Here is an 18,926-nt window from a genome sequence, read left to right on the forward strand (position 1 = left end):
CTGGCAGCACCCGCCGCGGCCGCCAGGGGGCGCGCAGCGATGCGGGGCCGGTTGCCAGGAGACGGCGGCGCGCGCGGCGGATGGCGGGCCGCTACGGCGCGGGGCAGGTGGGGGCGCGGGGGGCGCGGGGGCCGCGGGGGCCGCGGGGCCGGGGGGGGGGGTGCGGGCTCCCACCGACCCCCCCTCTCCCCGCAGTACGAGAGCGCCTTCAGCCCCCGCCGCCTGCAGAACTGGAGCGTGGCCCGGCCCGGCCGGCAGGTACCCGGCACCGGACCCCCGGGACCCCCCGGGACACCCCCCCCCAGCCCCCCAGCCCCGACCTGGCCCCTCCGGGACCCCCAGCACCCTCCTAAGCCCCAGACCAGACCCCCCAGGACCCCCCAGCCCCGGCCCGAGCCCTCCAGGACCCCCACAGCCCCAGTCTGGACCCTCCAGGACCCCCAGCACCCTCATGGCCCTGGACCAGATCCCCCGGGCCCCCCAGGACCCCTGGGATGCCTGGGGACCCCTCCAGCCCTGCCCTGGACCCCCGGGACCCCCGGGATGCTCCCACTCCCAGCCTGGACCCCTGGGATGCCTGGGGACCCCTCCAGCCCTGCCCTAGACCCCCGGGACCCCCGGGACGCCCTCACTCCCAGCCTGGACCCTGGATGCCTGGGGACCCCTCCAGCCCTGCCCGGGACCCCTGGGACCCCCCCACTCCCAGCCTGGACCCCTGGGATGCCTGGGGACCCCTCCAGCCCTGCCCTGCACCCCCGGGACCCCCGGGAACCCCTCAGCTCTGGCCCAGGACCCCCAGGACCCCCCCCCTCAGGGTACGTCCACCCCCTGCTCCCCCAGCGCCCCTCTCCGCATGAGGGCTCCACGCCGATCATCTCCAACGACCGGGGGCACCTGCTCCCCACTGTCCCCCGCTCCCAGGTGAGCCAGACCCACAGGCACCCATGGGTGGGGGGGCCACTCCTGCCCCTCTGCCCACCCCCGGGGCTCCCCGCGGCCACCAGCCCGTCGCCAGGCCCCGCTCCTCCTCTTCCTCGCAAGGCGTCGCCGTGGGGCAGCTTCGTGGGGACGTGGGAGATGCCCACCAGGATCCCCCCGGCCCGCCTGGACCTCAGCTCCCGCTCGGCCGCCGCCGCCGCGCGGCTCACGGACCGGGCCCGCCAGCCCACCGCCCTGACCCGCGCCTGCAACGGCCTCCGCACGCGGATCACCGGGAAGGTAGGCGCCCCTCTGCGAGGCGCGGGGACGGCACCCCGGCCCACGAGCAGGTTTTTTTGGGGGGGGAGGGGGTTTGGTACCGCGCCAGGCCGGGGAAGGGCAGGAGAGGGAAGAAGGCAGCAGAGACGGAGGCGCGCGGGGGAAATCGCTGCTCCCCGTGCCCCTTCCCTCTCTCCGCGGGACGTTCCAGACTCATTCCTCCCACGTTCCCAGTTTGCACCCGCCAGCAGATCCGATCGGCCGCGCTCGTCCCGCCAGCAACCGGAGCTTGGCCCACCCTCTCTCCCCGCTCTGGGGATGGGGCTCCCTTGGTTTCACCCCAAATTTGAGTTTTTCCCCCGCTGCCGGCCAAGCGCCCGGGCCGCTGCGGCCACCGCCGTGCCGGCAGGAGGAGCTCACAACGCGCCGCTCTCCTCCCGGAGAAAAGAATCCAAGAATAGCGGCTGCCGCGACGCGCAGAGCTTCCCAGAGCCCCCAGCACCCCTTTTCCACGCCCCGCTTCTCCCCGGTGACCCCGGCACGGAGGCCGACCCCCCGTACCCCAGCGTTTCTGGCCCATCCCTTCGCCCCCCACCGCCCCCCGGCCCCATTTTTGCACCGTGAGCGTAGCGCTCGTCTCCCCTGCGCAGCCCCGGGAGCCCCAGTTGGACGCGCAAGCGGCCGAAGAGCCTTCCCGAAAGAGCGGTCGGGCGTCCGGCGACGGCATCCGGCCCCCCAAGCCCTCTCCCGCGACGTCGCTGGAGGAGCCCCCCGGCGCGGGAGCCGCGGGCGCCGCACCGCTCTCCCCCCAGCCCAGCCGCACGGAGGTCCGGCCGGAGGCGGACACGTCCCCGGAGCCCCCAGCTGCGCGCCAGCCGTGCTCCCACCAGCCCGCTGAGACAGACCGCTGCGGGGACGCCGGCTCGCCCGAAATCCCGGCCTCCGTCCCCCCCGCTCCGAAAGGAGCCAGCCCTCAGCCTCCCAGCCCGGGGGGCTCCGCAGAGGCCGAGCCCGGGGGGTGCAGATCCCCTGGGCCCGTGGCGTCGCCCTGCGCAGTTTTGGGGGAGGCCGCAGGCGTGGGAGCCGGGCAGCCACCTCGCGCTGGGCTCTGAGCCGGCTTCGCTCTCCTCCCTTCCCGTCCCCCGCTGCTCCCGGCCTCTCCTGCAAACCGTCCATCCCGCGGGACACACAAACAGAAACTGCCTTCCCAGGGCTTCCACGTGGGAATGGGTGAGGAACGGGAGCACTTCCAAAAAGCCCGAGGGAGGCCAACGCCGGGACAGCACCGTACAGCCCGCACTTGTGTTTTCACGGCAATCGGAAAAATACAGGTGTAAAAAAAAAAAAAAATAAAAATAAAACAATCATCTTGTGTTTGGTTTTAGGGCTGGGCTGCCGTGCTCAGACACGCTGCCCCCTCCAGGGTTGTATCTCCGCTCGTCCCGTTCCGCGGCGTCTCCCGCTGGAAAGGGGACCGGCCACCGGCCTGGAGCCCGCGCGCAGCTCGGCTTCTTCCCCGCGCCGAGTGGCAGAAACCCCCTCGCCGGCTGGTTTCAGCCGCTCCTCGGCCGGGTTTTTGCGGGGAGGGAAGGGGAAGGGCTGCCTTCCTTTCCCATCCGCTCCCCGAGCCCGGGGGCAGCCCCCCACCGCTGCTCGCGGAAGGGAAATAAAAGTTTGGGAAGCGCGGCCGAGAGCCGCAGCGAAGCCTGACTTCGTTAGCAGCTGGCACGCGCCGCAGAACGGCTCGTTGGCAAGCAGAAACCGGTTCCAAATAAAAACCGTTTCAGCAGCTTCGGGCAGCAGTTGGTTTAAAGCTAAAATACGTTCGTTTTCACCCGAGAGAAGCTCGCTCCTGCTGGGGCACGTGGCTACGCCGAACGGGATTGGGCAGCAAGTCTCCCTCCGCCACGCTGACAGCAGGCGGTTTTTCCTCCTTCGTGATTTCCCAGCTCCGAGGCTCCGCGGCCCCTCGGGGCCACCATGCCTTCTGCTCGTTACGGGAGCGGCAGATTTGTCGGGTCCGGCGCAGGAGCCAAGCAAGCAGGAGGGCCGGGGCTCGGCTCGGCTCGGCGGGAGAAGCGGAAGCAGCCGCGTGGAAACGAGCCTGGCCGGCGCGAGGGATCCGGGAGCGCCGTGTCGGAGCGGCTCCCCTCCTGCCGCTGAAGAGCTCTCCGCCAAAAACCCGATGCGGAGAGCGGACGTTCCCCGTAAAGCCGAGATTTTGCCGGCTGGTGTGAACGGGAAGGAAGATCCTTCCTGAAACGGAGCCGAGACCCTTGCTGGGACGGGACAGAGCTCCTGCTGGGGAGCGTCCTCTTTCCAAAGCTTTGCTCCTGGTGGCAAACGTTCAAAAATCGGCCAATTTGAGCAAAAAGTGCGAACAACCAGCGCAAACAAGCGCATTCCAGGTGGGAAATTCCTTTCTGCTGGGCTGGCAGCATTTCACAAGTCAACCCCGGCGCTTCCCAGCTCCGAAGGTCAGGCGCTACACCCTGAACACCCCGAACGGTTTGGTTTTCTGTCACCCGGCTCCTCCGGGAAGCGGCGACTCCCTGGATCTCAGAGCAGAACCGATTCCGGCACAGACGACAAACCGGGCGGCTCGGCGTGAAGGATCAAGGCTGCTTTATTGCAAAGGTGGACGAGTGACAAGCGCTGAAACGAGAGGCGGTGGCAACGCGGGACCGGAAAACCACGTCCCTCCCCGGCGTGCCGGAGGCAGAGTAACTTCTTACCGGGGAAAAATCGGACGTTTTCACTAGCAAAGCTGGCTGAATCACTAAATTTTGGAGGATAAGGAGTGGGGACCAAACCTCTGCAGGTCTGAGCGCTCCACAGCGGCGCAGGCAGCGCAGGGTCACGCCGCCGGCGCGGCACCAATCCCCCATTCCCCTCACGGGTGCCGGCGTTGGCAGCTCCGCCCGCTCTCCCTGTCCCGGCACGGGCTGCTTCAATGGGGACGCTTGTCCCGCGCCGGGCCTACACACGCGCCACCAGCCGTCCCCGAGCCCACTCGGACCCGCGGGGACACATCCAGCATTGTCTGAAGCTCGGGGACAGAGCAGAGAAAAGAAACGCCCTGGAGTTCGCCTGGAAGAAGCCGGGAAGCTCTCCGCGAGCGACCGAGCGCGCCGGGATCAGCTGTTCGGGCCCGGTTTTCCGCGGCTGCTCGGGCGCCACGCTAAGAGGGGGCGAGCGCATCACCCAGGCTAGTGAAAAGCAACTCTGATCATCCACGGGATTCTCAAGGAGGGGGGGGAATCACCTTCCCTAAAGATTTGTAGCTGCTCGGGAGCCCGTCCTCCCGCCTCCCTCTCCAGCAGCGTCTCGCTGCGGGCCAGGACGGAGCAAATCTTCCGAAGAAAAAGGGAGGCCGTCGATCGGGAGGCACCTTCACATGGCGGCGAGGCCGGCGGAGGAGAGCAGGGTCAAAACCAGCACCAGCACCCCGGACTGGTTGACCTGGGGGAGCTTGAACCCCTTCCCCATGTCCCATGCCTGTGGGAGAGAAGAGACACAGCGGGTTTAATCCAACAGGGGGGATGTCGGAGGCAGGCAGACCTCTGATAAAATCCTAAAAAAAAAAAAAAAAAAAGTCTTTGGACAACGGGGTGCAAACTGGAGGGAGGGCTGCAAGCACCCCTCGCTGCAGGGCACCGGACAGGGGGCTCCCCGGCTGCGGGCACGCGTGCGCCGGGCCAGAGGAAGCTTATCCCCCACCGAGCCCTCCCCTCTGTCGGCAGAGCCGCCCGTCAGCTCTCCCTAATCCCCAAAAGCCGCAGCGCGCCAGCTTCGCTTCAAACGCGGCAGCTGCGCCCCGCTCGCTTCTCTCCCGCTGACAGAAATAGGTTACGCGGCACGGCGCAAGCCGCGCGTCCCAGGCGGCGCTGACGTCCCCGGCGGCAGAGCAGGAGGGGGTGAGCCGCAGCCCCCTGGGGTACGGCGTGAGCCGCAGAGGCCGGGTTCAGCCCGGATCGCAGGGAAGGACGCCGGGGGGGACGCCGGAGCCGGGCGTTCGCAGTTGCCGGGGCTCAAAGCGGAGAAGAAGCTGGGGCAGAAGCTCTAAACCGAACCTGCTCCCCGTTGCCTCCCCTTCTGCCATCGACGGGCCGCGCTGCCGAGCGCAGCCGGGGGCCAGTGCCGCTGGTGTCCTCCTCGGAGAACTGAACCGGCACCCTGACACGCGTGCGCGGTCAGAGACCTCGGCACGCGCTCGACTCGCGGCGCTCCGAACGAGTCCCGGTTACGACTGCTCCCTTTGCCCCACGGCGTCTCCACAAGCGAGCGGGGCTCAGCCGCCTGCGGGCCCCGTGCTCCAAGACCTCCTCCGGCAGCGGGTAACGAGCCCTCGCAGCACCCCCAGGGCCTGCCGAGGGGGCTGCTCCGGCAGCGCGCCGCCGTCCTTCACCCCGACAGCCGGGCCAGGCGCCTGACACGAGCACCTCGTCACGGCTGCTCTCGGGGACAGGACACAGCGTCCAACGGCGCTGGAGCCCCGCGTTTCCACGCTGGGAGCCGTCAGCAACCGCAGCGGCGAGCGTGCGTCTGCAGCGCGGCTCTGCACGTGACGCTCCCCTCACCCGGAGCAGAAGGATCGTGTCACGCTCCGAGCCAGCTGCCTTGGCAATTTGCTCCCGTGAAAACTAACCTATGCAGAGCTACAGAAAACACAAAATCAGCTCCAAAAAGCAGCACAGCTTGTACTGTTCCCAGCAAGAAAACTCTCAGCTCTCCCCCTCCATCATCAAACACAGGAAGCTCAGCTGAACGGAGCTGCCTGTTCCTCGCGTCAGCCCGGGGCAAACACCGCAGACCGCTTTCCGCGCGGGCAGCGCCGACTCCAACCCTGTGCCAGGCATTTTCCGGGCTCGCTAAATACCGTCGGGCGACGGCAGCGCGAGGGCTGCACGAGGAGATCAAGAGCAACGGCCGCGCTCCCGCGGCGCTCGAGCGGACGCGTCCCCCGGCCGCAACGCCGCTCTTGCCGCCCCTCGTCCGCCTCCCGCGGCCGAGGAGACGCGGCGGTGGTGGCGGGGGGGCGGGGACGCTGCAGCCAGCTGTGCCGCCTGGTGACGCGCCAGCGTTAGCGACGCTTTTTGCAACTTCAAACGAACCCAAAAATAGCACCGAGGTTCTGAAGCACTTGAGGTGACTGATTCCCGCTTCCAAGGGCACCTTCCCAGCGCTCCGGCAGCCGGCAGCCGCTTCCCCTCCCTCCCCTCGGCGCGGAAGCTACTCACGAGGTGCCGGATTCCGTTCCAGGTGTGGTAGGAGAAGGGGAACGCGAGAGCGAACTTAGCGGAGTAGATGAGAGCGGGCCCCAGGCCCAGCGACTTCACTGCGGCCAGGTAGTGGGGAAACTGCTCCGGGAGCAGCAGGGCGGCCAGGCTGAAGAGGGAGACTCCTGAGAAAGAGAAAACCCGCAGAAGTCAGCGGCAACGTCACCGAGCCCTCGCCGCCGGCAAAGAGAGGCCACCTCTGCTTCTCCGCTTTGGTGACGCAGCCCGAACCGCCATCGGCGGAGGAAGGAGGAGGGAGAAGGGGCAGCCGCGCCGGGACAACGCGCCCCGCGGCGCCGAGGGCTCAGATCGGGGCGGCAACGCCCCGAAAGCGGGTCCTGCGCCTCGGCTCCTACAGCGCCCAGAGACCAAACGGGCCTGAGCTCAGGAATTCAGCCAAGCCAGCCCGAATTCAAGCGGAAAGGACAAGGGAGTTTGGGAATGCAAGGTGGCAGCTCCCCAGGGAAGTCCCCAGGTGCCACCCGTCACCGACACGGGCAGCGATGTAGCGAGGCTGCCGCCGCTGGGACCGGCAAAGGGGCCGCGGACAAAGAGGCAGCCCGACACAGGCCGCAGGAGCGGCGGCAGCCTCTCCTCCCCGTTCCCTGGGGAAGAGGGTTTCTCCAGCTGGCGCTGCCAGAAGAGCAACGACGGCAGCCAGGCGGCAATCCACCCCTCTGCTCAATAGCGCCTGATTACACGGCGGCGCGCTCGCCGGAGCCGCTCGGCTGAGGCAGCGCCAGTCGACCAGCTGCTTCCTCACTCAGCCACTCGTCTCCTCAGCGGCCTTTGTGTTCTCCCCGCGAGAAGCGCGGGAAGTCAGCGGCTCGCGTAATTATAGGTCTTGACAGAGAAGAGCCGAACGCTTCCCCCTCCTTCTCCCGGCCGCTGAGCTGCGGTCGGCAGAAACGACGTTCCCTCGCGCTCAGTCGGCCGAGGAAGGGGGTGATTTCCCCTCCGGCACAGGCTGACGGATCCAAGCGGAAAGGGAACAGCGAACCTGCCAGCTCTGCCCGAACGGGGCCTGGCGTGTCGTGAGCTCCTGGAGGGAAACTCCCGAAGCAGGGAGGCGCCAGGACGGCTGCCACGCAGCCTTCTGGAATCGCGCGCGGAGCCGGCTGGGCTCACGGGGTGCACGTGGGCAAAGTCACCTTCAGCGCGATCCTATCAAACCACGCAAGTCAAACTGCTGGCCTGAGTTCACCTATTTTGACCCTGGTGCCGCATTATCCCCCACTGGGATCTCCGGGAAAGCAGCGGCCGTTCCCAGGAAGCGGGAAAACTCCACTTGTGCTAAGGAAAATCCTCTGAGCTCTGCCTGTCAGCCTTTCCCCTCACACAGCGTCTCCTGTGAGGATAAATCAGCAAAAAACCAGCCGCGGGGGAGAGCGGCTAAGAACCAGAGCGGCTGAGCAGCCTTTTCCGGGCTGGGGAAGGCTCCGAAGGCTTTTACGGACGGGGGAGCATCGCTGCCTTCGCAGGGCCGGAGCCGCTCGCAGCACGGGAGGAGCCAGGGACAGAGAAACGGGGACGGGGACGGAGAAAGGAGAGGACAAGCGTAGGTTTCCGAGGAGAAAACCCAACCCTGAAGCTGGGGGCGGGGGGGCTTCCCCTCCCGCAGCCGCGCCTGCCGTCGCCGGGAGCGGACGGGAGATGCACGCACCTAAGCTGAGCGCCACGCCGGTGCCCCGGTGCGTGATGGACATCGCCATGGGCAGGGACCACCTGCAAAACAAGGCGTTTCGTCAGCAAAACGCGGCACCGCACCGGGGAGGCCCCTGAGGCGGCGGGTCGGAGCACGGCCCGTCCGTTCCTAGACAGCTCCGCGCCGCGGGGCGGGTGTTTCTGCACCGGGAGGTATTCCAGGAATCCGGGCAGAGCCAAAGGGGAGAGACGGGGAATTTGCAGAGGCAGCTTGAGAATGGCAAACGCCCCTGGCATGGGTTTGGGAAGGGGAAGGACGTCTGCTGAGGAAGCTTAAAAAGAGATGGAACAGAAGGCGACTGTAAGGCTCCCGCGGTTTAGGAACAAGGGGGCAGGGTTCGGGCATCCCGGCTCACCGGTAAACCAGAGAACCGGGAAAAGCGACAGAGCCGGCCCCAAAGCAGCAGCCGGCCTCCTCCCTCCGCCCCCCAGCTCCGCGGCGGGATGCGCCGCTCTGCACAACCCCCGCAGAGCTTTTGTTTCACCAAAACGCCGCCCCGGCTCTCGGGGGGGAGCGTAACCCCTCCGCAACACCCCGGGAGAAAACAGCGAGCGGCACCGGCTGCGTGGGGGGAGGCTGCGACGCCCCCGCACAGCTCCGAGGGTTCAGGGAGCAGCGGAGAGGCTCGCCCTCCTTCCCTGCCACAGCGGGAACGCGCACCCAAGGGTGCCCTGTCGCGCGCCAGAGCCCAGAGGTGCCCCGGCGCGACGCTGAGGAGGCCACGAGGCTCTTACTTGTAAATGGTGACGTGAGGGGACAAGGGACGGTTGGATCTGGTGTTCTTCTCCCAGAAACGAGCCATCTCCTCCTTGGCCGTCGTTCCCATCGGGACAACGCTGCAAAAGAAGAGGAGACAGGAGGCGCGGGGCGGCGACGGGCAGCGTTTCACCCCCTGCTCGCTGCGCCGGCTTTGAGCCTCGCGGGACGCACGAGGAACAGCTCCCGCGGAGCGCGGCGGGGAGAGGATTGCTGCCAGCTCTCCCGAGGGAACGACGCGCAGGACGGGGAGCTGCCGCGCCGGAACGCAGCCAGGCAGCGGAGCCGCCCCGCAAATCAGGGTATAGGATATCAGATCACGCGTTACGTAAAACCGATAACGCGCAACCTGCTCTTTACTGCCACGCTAATTGCACGCTGCGCCAAATAACGAGCTCGGCGTTTAACGTTCCCGAGATTACCCGGCAATTACACTGACAGCCCAGTTTAGCAGAAAATAACTAGTCCTCCCGAAGCCCCGCAGCACGGAGCGCAGGAACCAGGCCTCCCGCGGCTCCCAGCCCTCCTCGGATGCAGAGCCCTGGCGCGGGGGGGGCGACGGGGGTACCGCCGCCCCGGCGAGGGGCTCTCCCTTCCGCCCCAGCCCCTCGCTGGCCGACACGCGGCTCTGAGCGACCGGATTTACCGAGCGGATGGCGCGCACGCCCCCAGAGGGATCCCCCGGGGAAGCGTTTGATCCCCGTTACTCCCCACAAAACCTGGGACTCACTGCTGCACAGAAAGGCGGGGGCCCAGCCGAGCCAGCAGGCATCGCCGACCGACACATCTGCAAGAGAGACGACAGAAAGGCTTCGTCAGCGCCAAACAAACGCCCGAAAACGCCAGCGAGACGGCGCCGGGGGGCGGGGGGAATTCGCCGCTTCGGTGGTTTGCGTCTTAAAACCGATCTTAACGCCAGAGCACGCGGGCTGCTCCTCGACGAATCTTCTCTCTCCTCCGCTCAGCTCTTAACCGGAGTCTCTAGACTCTGCCCCGCGGGTTCGTCCTTTACGACACCTTGTAATTAGCCTGCTCGGCCGCAATACCTCGTTTGCGAGATAAACAAACAGCGCGCTGCGCTCACAGCTACGCCGAGGCAGCCCGTTCCTCACCCTCGCTACGGCAATTATCGCGGCGGGCGGCACGCGGCCCCGGAAAGGCGCATGGGCCGAGCTCCGTGGGAAGGGCCGGCTCCAGCCGGCGCTCTCCGCTTGTCCCAGACAAAGACACCGACCTCCCTCCTCCTAAACCCTCCACGCCCGTTTTCGTTAGGGGCTCGTTAAGCTCTGAGCGGCGGCGAGAGGGGAGCTCACCGCCGCAGCCCGGCACGCGTGGCTCAGTTTCGGCCGCGCCAAGGCTCGGGGCAGGACGGAAAAAGGGATTTTGCGGGGCCGGAAAGAGCGGGAGCCGCTCTCCGCGGAGCGACTGTCGTAACCGCGGCTCCGACGTTCAAGGGAACGTTCCAGAAACGGGGAGGAAAGGCCCCCGGCCCAGCGCGGCTTGAGCGCTCGCAGATGCGGGCTGGAATCTGCGGCGCCCGGGCCGAAGAGCGCAGGCAGCGCTGCCCTTCCTGACAGCACGAGGAGGACGAAGCGCGCGAGAACGGCCGGCGCGCCAAACGCTAATGAATTGTCTCAAACACACAAGCGTCTTCATTAGCGGCGGTAGATAAACGAAGCTCTGCTGCTCTCCAGTCTCGAGGACGCAGCAGGAAGAACATCTGGAGGCCGGCTCCTCAGCAGGTGTCGACGCAAAACAAAAGTCAGGATCACGAACCACCCGAGTTCCTGCGGAAACGATCGTCAGGATGTTTCCTTTCCAAAGCCTCCCTCCCTGTGAAACGCGGCAGGTTTTTCGGAAGGCGGCCTGGCTGGACGCGGGAATTTTCAGCCCTGCGGAACCCACCCCACGCCGCAGCGTGAGATTTCCAGTTGAGAAGGCGGCGGGGCAGCCCGACAGCCAGGCCGAGAGCTTCCGGGGGGGAAAACGGCAACGGCTGAGCCCGGCCGAACGTCCGCCAAGCCGGCCACGGCGGCCCGGAGCGGCCGACAGCCTCAGGAAACTCTCCAGCAAGAACTCCCCGTCCTCTCGCCTCAATTTTAACAATTTCTTCGAATGCAAAGCATTACATCTCGCCTCAGCGCGGCGACTGCTGCCGCCGGCAAAACGCGGCCCTCCAGCGACACAATCGAGGTCGCGCTGTGCCAGGGACCTGTCCTCTTCATTATTTATCATTCTCTAAGTTGTTGCGCCTTCTCCAGCTCTTCTCCCTCCATTATCTCGCAGTTTCTTCCAGATCACTGATAAAAAAAATAAAGAATTAGCCCTAAACCGGGATCCTCCGGATCCCCGCGGGGAGCTTCCCGCGGCCGAGGAGGGCGTGAAGACTCGGGGGGCTCCAGGACGGCGCCAAACGTCGGGGATTTTACGCAGCGCGGCGGCTCACGCGGGGCTGGAGAAGGACAAGCAGGGAGCAGCCGCTCCAACGAGACACCTACACCGCACGCACCCCGCCGGGAAACATCCGAAACCGCGGGGGACGGCTCTGGAGCAGCGGCAGCAGCTCGGCGTCACGTCGCCCGACGCCGCGAACGTTCAGCCTGCGAGACAGGGTCTGTCAAAATCGCTCGGATTTTGCCGCGGGGGAGGCAAACGAGAAGCGATTGCGGACGCTTTTTCACCTGACAGGCGGCAGCAGACGCGAGGCGAAGCGCTCGGGCGCAGCCGGCAAACCAGAGCGAGCGATTTCTCTCTCTTTTTTCGAGCGGCGGCTGCGGGGCGCCCGCTCTGGCAGGTACGGGAGCCCCCCCGCCGTCCCCCCCGCCGCCTCCAGATCCCGCTTTAAACAAAACCCGCGCGGGCGACAAAGAGAATAAATTAAAAGGATGAAAGCCCCAACACCGTCCGCAGGCTGGCATCGAAGAGGAGAACGCCAGAAACGGGGACGCCGGGAGGGGGGTGGTCGCAGCCTCGAGGAGGCACCGAATTTTGGGGTGGGGGAAGCGGCTGCAGGCCAGGCAAACGCAGCACCCCATCCCCGCTGCTGCTCGGCGCGGCGCGGGTGGGAACGTGGGCGTTTGGCCACCCGCTCACGGCCACCGAGAGCCGGAGGGGGGTGAGGACCGGGGGGGGGGGGGATCGCAGGCAGCGAGCGGGACGGAGCCGGATTCCCCGTCCCAGCAGCCGTGAACCGGCCACCGGCGGGCTGATCCCGGCCCCGTCGGCCGCCCGGGCTTCAAACGCCTCAAACGCACCGAGGGACGGGCAAACGGCGGCGCCCCGGGGGCGCAGGGAGCGGGGAGGCCGCGCCGGGGGGAGGGAACCCGGCCCCGGACGGGGCAGCCCACGGCCCGGCCCCGACGCGCCCCTCCCCGGCTGAGCGGCGGGACCCGGCCCCACCGGGACGGAACAACCGGTTACGCCCGTCCGCGCAGCCGTTCCCGGGGCCGCGGGGTCCCGCCACGGAGCCCGGCCCCGCCACGGCCCCTCCCGGGAGTCACCTCAACGCCAGCGCCGCCATCTTGGAGCGCTCCGCACGCCGGAAGCGGCCGTGACGCACTTCCGCCGGGGCTGCCCGGTGCCCGCGGGGCTGCCGTTACCCCCCGTCACCCCCACGGCTGCCCGTTACCCCCACCGGGGGCTCCCGTTACCCCCCGTTACCCCCACCGGGGGCTCCCGTTACCCCCCGTCACCCCCCGTCACCCCCACGGCTGCCCGTCACCCCCACCGGGGGCTCCCGTTACCCCCTGGGGGCTCCCGTTATCCCCCCCGTCACCCCCACGGCTGCCCGTTAGCCCCCACCGGGGGCTCCCGTTATCCCCCCGTTACCCTCAGAGTTGCCCGTTACCGCCACCGAGGGCTCCCGTTAGCCCCCGAGGCTGCCGGTTACATCACCCGTTACCCCCAGTGCTGCCCATTAAGCCCACCGGAGGCTCCCGTTACTCCTCAGTTACCCCCAGATCTGCACGTTAACCCCACCGGGGGCTCCCGTTGTGCCCCCGTTACCCTCAGAGCTGCCCATTACCCCCCCAGTTACCCCCAGTGCTGCCCGTTAACTCGCACTGAGGGCTCCCATTACCCGCTGGGGGCTCCTGTTACCCCCCTGTCACCCCCAGATCTGCACGTTAACCCCACCGGGGGGTCCCGTTATCCCCCTGTCACCCCCAGATCTGCACGTTAACCCCACCGGGGGGTCCCGTTATCCCCCTGTTAACCCCAGATCTGCGCGTTGACCCCCATCAGGGACTCCCGTTATCCCCCAGAGCTGCCCGTTAACCCTCACCGGGGGGTCCCATTACCCCCCGAGGCTGCCCGTTACCCCCGGATCTGCCCGTTAACCCCCACCGGGGGGTCCCGTTAACCCCCGGGGCTGCCCGTTACCCCCGGATCTGCCCGTTAACCCCCACCGGGGGGTCCCGTTACCCCCCGGGGCTGCCCGTTACCCCCGGATCTGCACGTTAAACCCCCTCGGGGGGTCCTGTTATCCCCCCGTTACCCCACCATCACCCCCAGTGCTGCCCGTTAACCCGCACTGAGGGCTCCCGTTGCCCCCCCAGGGGCTCCCGTTACCCCCCATCACCCCCACAGCTGCCCGTTAACCCCACCGGGGGCTCCCGTTATCCCCCCGTTACGCCCAGAGCCGCCCCTTAATGCCCACCGAGGGCTCCTGTTACCCCCTGGGTGCTCTCGTGCCCCCCTCCATTACCCCTGCGGCTGCCCAGTACCCCCAGAGCTGCCCATTACCCCCCCGTTACCCCCCGTTAACCCCCCCAGAGCTGCCGGGGGGCAGGACGGGGGGGGGATCCCTGGGGCCAAAAACCTTCGGGGGAAAACCCTGCTTTGGAGATTTTTCACCCCAAAACGCCACTTGCCCCTCAGCTGGGGGGGGGTTGGCTGCCTGAATCCCTGCCCTGGGCTCGAGACGGGGCGGCGGCACTTGGGCGGCCGCCACCCTCGCACCCCGCGGGGACGGACGGGACCCTCGTCCCGCGGCTGGAACCGGCCTGCGACCGGGGAAACCGTCCACCGCCACCCCCCGAAAGGCATTTTTTTTCACCCCAAAAAAGAGGGCTGGAGCGGAGGCTGCCGGGAGCGCGCTTGGCCCGAGCCGGCAGTGCCGACCGACCGGGGACTGCGCCGGAGCCACCCGCCACCCCGGGCCAGGAGGGGAAGCGCCGCTGGCCCACGGCGCGGTCAGCGCGAGACCCCCTGGGCCTCGCCAAACGCGTCCATTCCCGGGACCGCGGCCGCGTGCCGGTGCCCTCCGGCTCCGGCCGCATTCCTGCCCGGCCGCCTCCGCCACGGGCGGGAATGCGGCTGGACAAAGGGTGCTGTGTGCCCTGTCCCCCCCCCGCCGGCTCCGCGCTGCGTGCTTCCCCCTCCTCGCCCATGCCCGAACTAAATGTCCCCTTTCAACCCCGGGGCACCCGGCACCCCCAGGCCTCCACCGCCCCGGCTGCCCGGCGCCCATTGGCCCGAGGCCGGGGCGCCGCCAGCATCATTCGGGCGCTGCCTGTTCTTAAACCTCGGCCCCCGTCCCGCCGGCACCCTTCGGCACGCCGCCGCGCCCCGCGCACCGCCAGCCCTCCATGCGGCTCAGAGCCGGCCGCTGACAGGCAGCCACCATGTCGCAGGGTGCCGGGGGCAGCGGCAGCCTCCTCCTCCTCCTCGCCGGGCTCCTCTCTGCGCTGGGTAAGCTGGGGACGGGGGACCAGCTCCCAAAATCCTGATGCTGGGGGGTACTGGTGGGCTCCAGACCCCCAGGAGGTGGCTGTGGGGCTGGTGGCCACCCACGCGTCTGTTTTCGGGACCGTTACCGGCGCGGGGGTCGTACCCGTGGCCGTGTCCCGGTCCCCGAGCTGCGAGGCGAGTCCTGGCACCGGCCACCTCCCCGCAGGGTGCCAGACCCCACCCTGCCGGCGTCCCCGGGTGTCGGCCAGCGCTGTGGGGACACGGGGACACGGGGACACGGGGACACGGGGACACGGTCCCCTCTGCGCCAGCCACAAAGGCGGTGGCACGACGAGCCGCTGTCCCCTGCCAGCCCTTGTGCTTTCTCCGGGGCAAACAAAAGCCCTTTGGTGACACCAGGGTCCCCCCCCACGAGGCTGACGGGTTTGTCACCCCCCCCACCCCGGCAGGGCCGTCCCCGACGCGGGCCATCCACGTGTACACGCAGCGGGAGGTGCACGGCACCGTCGGCTCCCACGTCACCCTCTCCTGCAGCTTCTGGTCCAGCGAGTGGATCTCCGAGGACATCTCCATCACGTGGCACTTCCAAGCCGAAGGCTCTCGCGACAGCATCTCCGTAAGCCCCCGCGCCGTTCCGGGGCCTCGGGGTGGCCCGGAGCCACCGCCGTGACCCCCGTGTCCGTGTGTCTGTCCCCCTGCCGTTAGATATTCCACTACGCCAAGGGCCAGCCCTACATCGATGACGTGGGCAGCTTCAAGGAGCGGATGGAGTGGGTGGGCAACCCCCAGCGCAAGGACGGCTCCATCGTCATCCACAACCTGGACTACACCGACAACGGCACCTTCACCTGCGACGTCAAGAACCCCCCCGACATCGTGGGCAAGTCCTCCCAGGTGACGCTCTACGTCTTCGAAAAAGGTACGGGGCGCCGGCGGCTCCCCTCCCCGCCTCCGTTCCCCCCCCCCCCCCCCCGCCCCCGGCTCGGCGTGAAGGATGGGGCTGACGCGGCGCCGGCGTCCCCGCAGTGCCCACCCGTTACGGCGTCGTGCTGGGCTCCATCATCGGCGGGGCTCTGCTGCTGGTGGCCGTGGTGGTGGCCCTGGTCTATCTCGTCCGCTACTGCTGGCTGCGGCGGCAGGCGGCCCTGCAGCGACGGCTGAGGTGAGGCCCCCCCCAGCCCAACCGGGGACAAAACCGCCCCGAAACGGGGCTGCAGCTGGGACGGGACGGGGGTTTCCAAAACGCCTTTGTCCCCCTCGCCGCCCCCGTTTTAGCGCCATGGAGAAGGGGAAGCTGCAGCGATCGGCCAAGGACGCGTCCAAGCGCAGCCGGCAGGTGAGCGCCATGGGGTTGGGTGGGTGGTGGGGGGGGAAGCCCCGCTCCTACTTTTCGGGGTGGGGGACAAGAGGCCGCGGGACAAAGCCCCTGGAGCGGGGAGGGCCCGCTGAGCTGCCGCCCCGTCCCCGCAGGCGCCCGTGCTCTACGCCATGCTGGACCACGGCCGCGGCACCAAGGCGGCCGGCGAGAAGAAAGCCAAGGGAGCGCCGGGAGACGCCCGCAAGGACAAAAAATAGCGGTTAGCGGGCGGGGAAGGTACCGCGGGGGCGGCCGCCGGGGCTCCCCGGCCCCCCAAAGTCGTCATGACCATCGAGATGGAGCTGCGGGGGGAGGCAGCCGAGGCCTCTGGCCCCCCGCCCGCCGTCCGCTCCCCCAGCAAGGGCAGCCTCAAGAGCGCCCTGATGCACATCATCAAACCGAATTCGGGGACCTGACGCCCGGCCGCCGACGGAGGCGGCGGGGGGCGGGGGGGGCAGGGTGTGACCAACCCCCCCCCCCATCACCGCCACCCCCCCCCGGCTCTGGGAAGCGGCCGCCCCGGGGTGCGGGACCCGGCGAGGAGCGGGGTGTGGTCCTCGCTCCGGGTCCCCCCAACCTCGGGGACACCCCGGCGTCCCCCCCACCCCGCCCCGAATCCCCTCGGTCAGTACCTTCCTCTGCGCAACCGCCGCCCTGCCCAGCCCCGGGCGCTGATGTAATTTTTCCTGTTTGACGACACAACCACTGAATTTTGGGTCTGTCCCCCCCCCCCCACCTCCCCAAACTGCCTCGGTCCCCCCCTCCCCAGGGACCGTGCTGCCCCCATCCCGTGTCCCCCCCCCCAAACCAGTCTCCGGGAGGGTTTCTCTGCCCCCGTCGTCGCTCCTTTTTCTGGCCGTTTTCTCGTCTCTCCCCACGACCGAGCCCAAATGACGTCGTGGGGTGGCCCCCCCCGCCCCGTCCCCTCTCTGTCCCACTCCCATTAACCCTCCCAAACCGTAACCCCCAGGCCCCCCCCCACATCGGCCGGAGCCTCGTGGAGGAGGAGAGGCTGCGGCCGCGCTGGAGGAGCCGCTGGTGCCCATCACCCCGGAGCCGGGCGCCGCTCGCAGACGTGTTTTTCTACGCCCCATCCCCACGGCGCCATTAATAAAACTGACACCTCCAGGAGAACAGCGTCCGCCCCCGCTTGTCACCGTCCCCCGCTCGAGGTGGGGGTGTCCGGGCTGGGGGGGGGAACCAGGCTGAGGGTGGCTGAGCACTGCTGAACTCATTGCACGGAGGCCCGCCGGCTCCCAACGGAGAAACGGGCATCGCCGCCGCCGTGCCTCAGTTTCCCCAGGGCTGAGGTGAAGCCTCCAGCGGCCGGTGCCGGCCCACGGCCCCCATCCCGCAGCCCCGCCGCCCAAATCCACGCGGGACCGGACCGCGAGCGCTTGCTCCCGCAGCGACGTGGCGCCAGGGGCCGTGGCCGCCCCCCCGTCCCATCCCCGAAGCTGTAAGGGAGGGACCCCCGCGGTGTCCCCCCCCCACCCCGCCGCCGGGGCTATAATTACATTTTCCCTAATAAGTCTGCGGAGCCAGCGGGGGCCGAGCCTGACCCCCGCGCCCCCCGAGACGTCCCCTGGGCCCTGCCCTGGCCCCCAGCGCTGTTTTTCTTTCCAGGGAAGCTATTTCTGCCACGCGCGCCGGGTCCCAGCGCCCGCAGCATCGGGCGCCGCGGGGAACAGACCCCGCATCCGAGCGCCAAGAGATTCCGGGTGCAAATCCCCCAAAATAGCTTTTTTCAAACCCCCCCCAAGCTTTTTTTCTTTCCTCCCCCCCCCTTCGCCTGTGGCCACTCCGGTGACGCTGGAAGCACCGGCAAAGCAAAACTTGGATGCCTTTAGGGCCTTCGTCCCCGAGGAAGAGGAGCGAGCGGCGGCGGCTTTCATCACCGCTGCGGGAAACGAGGCCGCAGCTCCGGAGTCGGAGAAGTGGAATTTCGTGGGGGGGAAAAAAAAAAACCCCAAACCAAAGGGTGACGAGGTCCCGGGGGTATGAAGCCGTTCCCAAATCGCCAGCTGAGGGGAGGGAACCCCCCACCCACATCCCACCAGCACCCCCGGGGCTGCTTTTAATGGGCGGGGTCCACCCCGCTCCCCCGGAGAAGGGGGACCTGGGGGTCCCGCCGGGTGGAGGACCCACCCCACACCCCCTCCCCACAGACCGCGCGCCAGCCTGGCTCCTCTTCCCGATGTTTTATTCCTTAGCCATGCTAAAAGCCCCCCCGTCCCCCCCCCCCGCCCCCCACTCCCAGGGGAGGGGACGGTGACAATGACAGGAGCGCGGGGAGGGGGCCGTGCGAGGACGGGAAGCATCCCAATGCCGGGGGAGCCCCAGTTTCCCCGTGGGGGGCTGCAGCGAGACCAGAACCCCCCCCCCCCCCAAGTGTCCCGCCCCTTGCTCGGGGGACATCGGTGTCGCCCCCCCCAAACCAGTCTCCGGGAGGGACGGGGCAATTGGGGAAAGGACATTTCCGTGCCACGGAGGCCACCTCCACGCCGGGGGACGCGGGACTCAGCCCCCCAAATTTCGACCCCCCCCCAGCTTCACCCAGGGTCTCGGCTCAGGGGTGGGCGAGGGGGCAGGGAAGGGCTGAACCCCCCCCCCCCCCTCCAGCCCCGCTCGCCCGAGGTCAGGATGGGGCCGTGCCCACGCGCGAGAGCGGGGCACCCCCCCCACGAGCCAGGGGGTCCCGGGACCCCGCAGTCGCTCAGGGCCCCGATTCCTTCTTCCGTTTCTGGAAGCGGCGGAATTTGCCCTGGATGGCGAGCGCGGCTTTCTCCGTCTCGGGAGCGCTCAGGTCGATGTCGATCTCCTCCTCCTCCTCTTCCTCCACCTTCTTGGGGTTGACGGCTTGGGCTGGGGGGGGGCAAACGGACAGGGCACCCCCAAACTCACCCCTGGGGGCACCCTGATCCCCCCCCTCCCCAGCATG

At 68.4% G+C, this 18,926-nt stretch overlaps 3 protein-coding genes across 3 annotated transcripts; 2 read left to right on the plus strand and 1 right to left on the minus strand.

Annotated features, from left to right (window-relative positions):
• Positions 1 to 42: 42 nt before the first annotated feature.
• On the plus strand, positions 43 to 2,553 carry CFAP126 (cilia and flagella associated protein 126). Its single transcript, XM_086768572.1, has 5 exons — positions 43 to 107; positions 196 to 258; positions 841 to 921; positions 1,042 to 1,218; positions 1,857 to 2,553. The coding sequence occupies exons 1-5, from the start codon at positions 81 to 83 to the stop codon at positions 2,307 to 2,309; spliced, it is 801 nt and encodes a 266-aa protein (XP_086624698.1). The 5' UTR covers positions 43 to 80; the 3' UTR covers positions 2,310 to 2,553.
• Positions 2,554 to 4,243: 1,690 nt separating this feature from the next.
• SDHC (succinate dehydrogenase complex subunit C) lies at positions 4,244 to 12,480 on the minus strand. The gene is made up of 6 exons (XM_086768582.1): positions 12,438 to 12,480; positions 9,668 to 9,724; positions 8,916 to 9,017; positions 8,140 to 8,201; positions 6,438 to 6,601; positions 4,244 to 4,695 (listed from the first exon to the last, which is right to left on the minus strand). Exons 1-6 carry the CDS (start codon positions 12,455 to 12,457, stop codon positions 4,591 to 4,593), a joined length of 510 nt encoding a protein of 169 aa, XP_086624708.1. The 5' UTR covers positions 12,458 to 12,480; the 3' UTR covers positions 4,244 to 4,590.
• Positions 12,481 to 14,386: 1,906 nt separating this feature from the next.
• On the plus strand, positions 14,387 to 17,119 carry MPZ (myelin protein zero). Its single transcript, XM_086768576.1, has 6 exons — positions 14,387 to 14,628; positions 15,078 to 15,244; positions 15,334 to 15,547; positions 15,655 to 15,790; positions 15,904 to 15,964; positions 16,099 to 17,119. The coding sequence occupies exons 1-6, from the start codon at positions 14,562 to 14,564 to the stop codon at positions 16,201 to 16,203; spliced, it is 750 nt and encodes a 249-aa protein (XP_086624702.1). The 5' UTR covers positions 14,387 to 14,561; the 3' UTR covers positions 16,204 to 17,119.
• Positions 17,120 to 18,926: the final 1,807 nt, after the last annotated feature.

This window comes from Chlamydotis macqueenii, chromosome 28 (genome assembly GCF_036417535.1).
Source record: "Chlamydotis macqueenii isolate bChlMac1 chromosome 28, bChlMac1.mat, whole genome shotgun sequence".
In the NCBI taxonomy this organism is placed as follows: Eukaryota; Metazoa; Chordata; class Aves; order Otidiformes; family Otididae; genus Chlamydotis; species Chlamydotis macqueenii.

Excerpts from the sequence above, each read along its gene's own strand:
- CFAP126 (XM_086768572.1), top strand. The coding sequence starts at position 81 with ATGGCGGGCCGCTACGGCGCGGGGCAG. Across the intron at positions 108-195 it reads GCCGCTACGGCGCGGGGCAG|TACGAGAGCGCCTTCAGCCC; the intron begins GTGGGGGCGCGG and ends CTCTCCCCGCAG. Across the intron at positions 1,219-1,856 it reads GCACGCGGATCACCGGGAAG|CCCCAGTTGGACGCGCAAGC; the intron begins GTAGGCGCCCCT and ends CAGCCCCGGGAG.
- SDHC (XM_086768582.1), bottom strand. The coding sequence starts at position 12,457 with ATGGCGGCGCTGGCGTTGAG. Across the intron at positions 9,725-12,437 it reads ATGGCGGCGCTGGCGTTGAG|ATGTGTCGGTCGGCGATGCC; the intron begins GTGACTCCCGGG and ends TCTCTCTTGCAG. Across the intron at positions 9,018-9,667 it reads CCCCGCCTTTCTGTGCAGCA|CGTTGTCCCGATGGGAACGA; the intron begins GTGAGTCCCAGG and ends CTTCTTTTGCAG.
- MPZ (XM_086768576.1), top strand. The coding sequence starts at position 14,562 with ATGTCGCAGGGTGCCGGGGGCAGCGGCAGCCTCCTCCTCCTCCTCGCC. Across the intron at positions 15,245-15,333 it reads GCTCTCGCGACAGCATCTCC|ATATTCCACTACGCCAAGGG; the intron begins GTAAGCCCCCGC and ends CCCTGCCGTTAG. Across the intron at positions 15,548-15,654 it reads GCTCTACGTCTTCGAAAAAG|TGCCCACCCGTTACGGCGTC; the intron begins GTACGGGGCGCC and ends GCGTCCCCGCAG.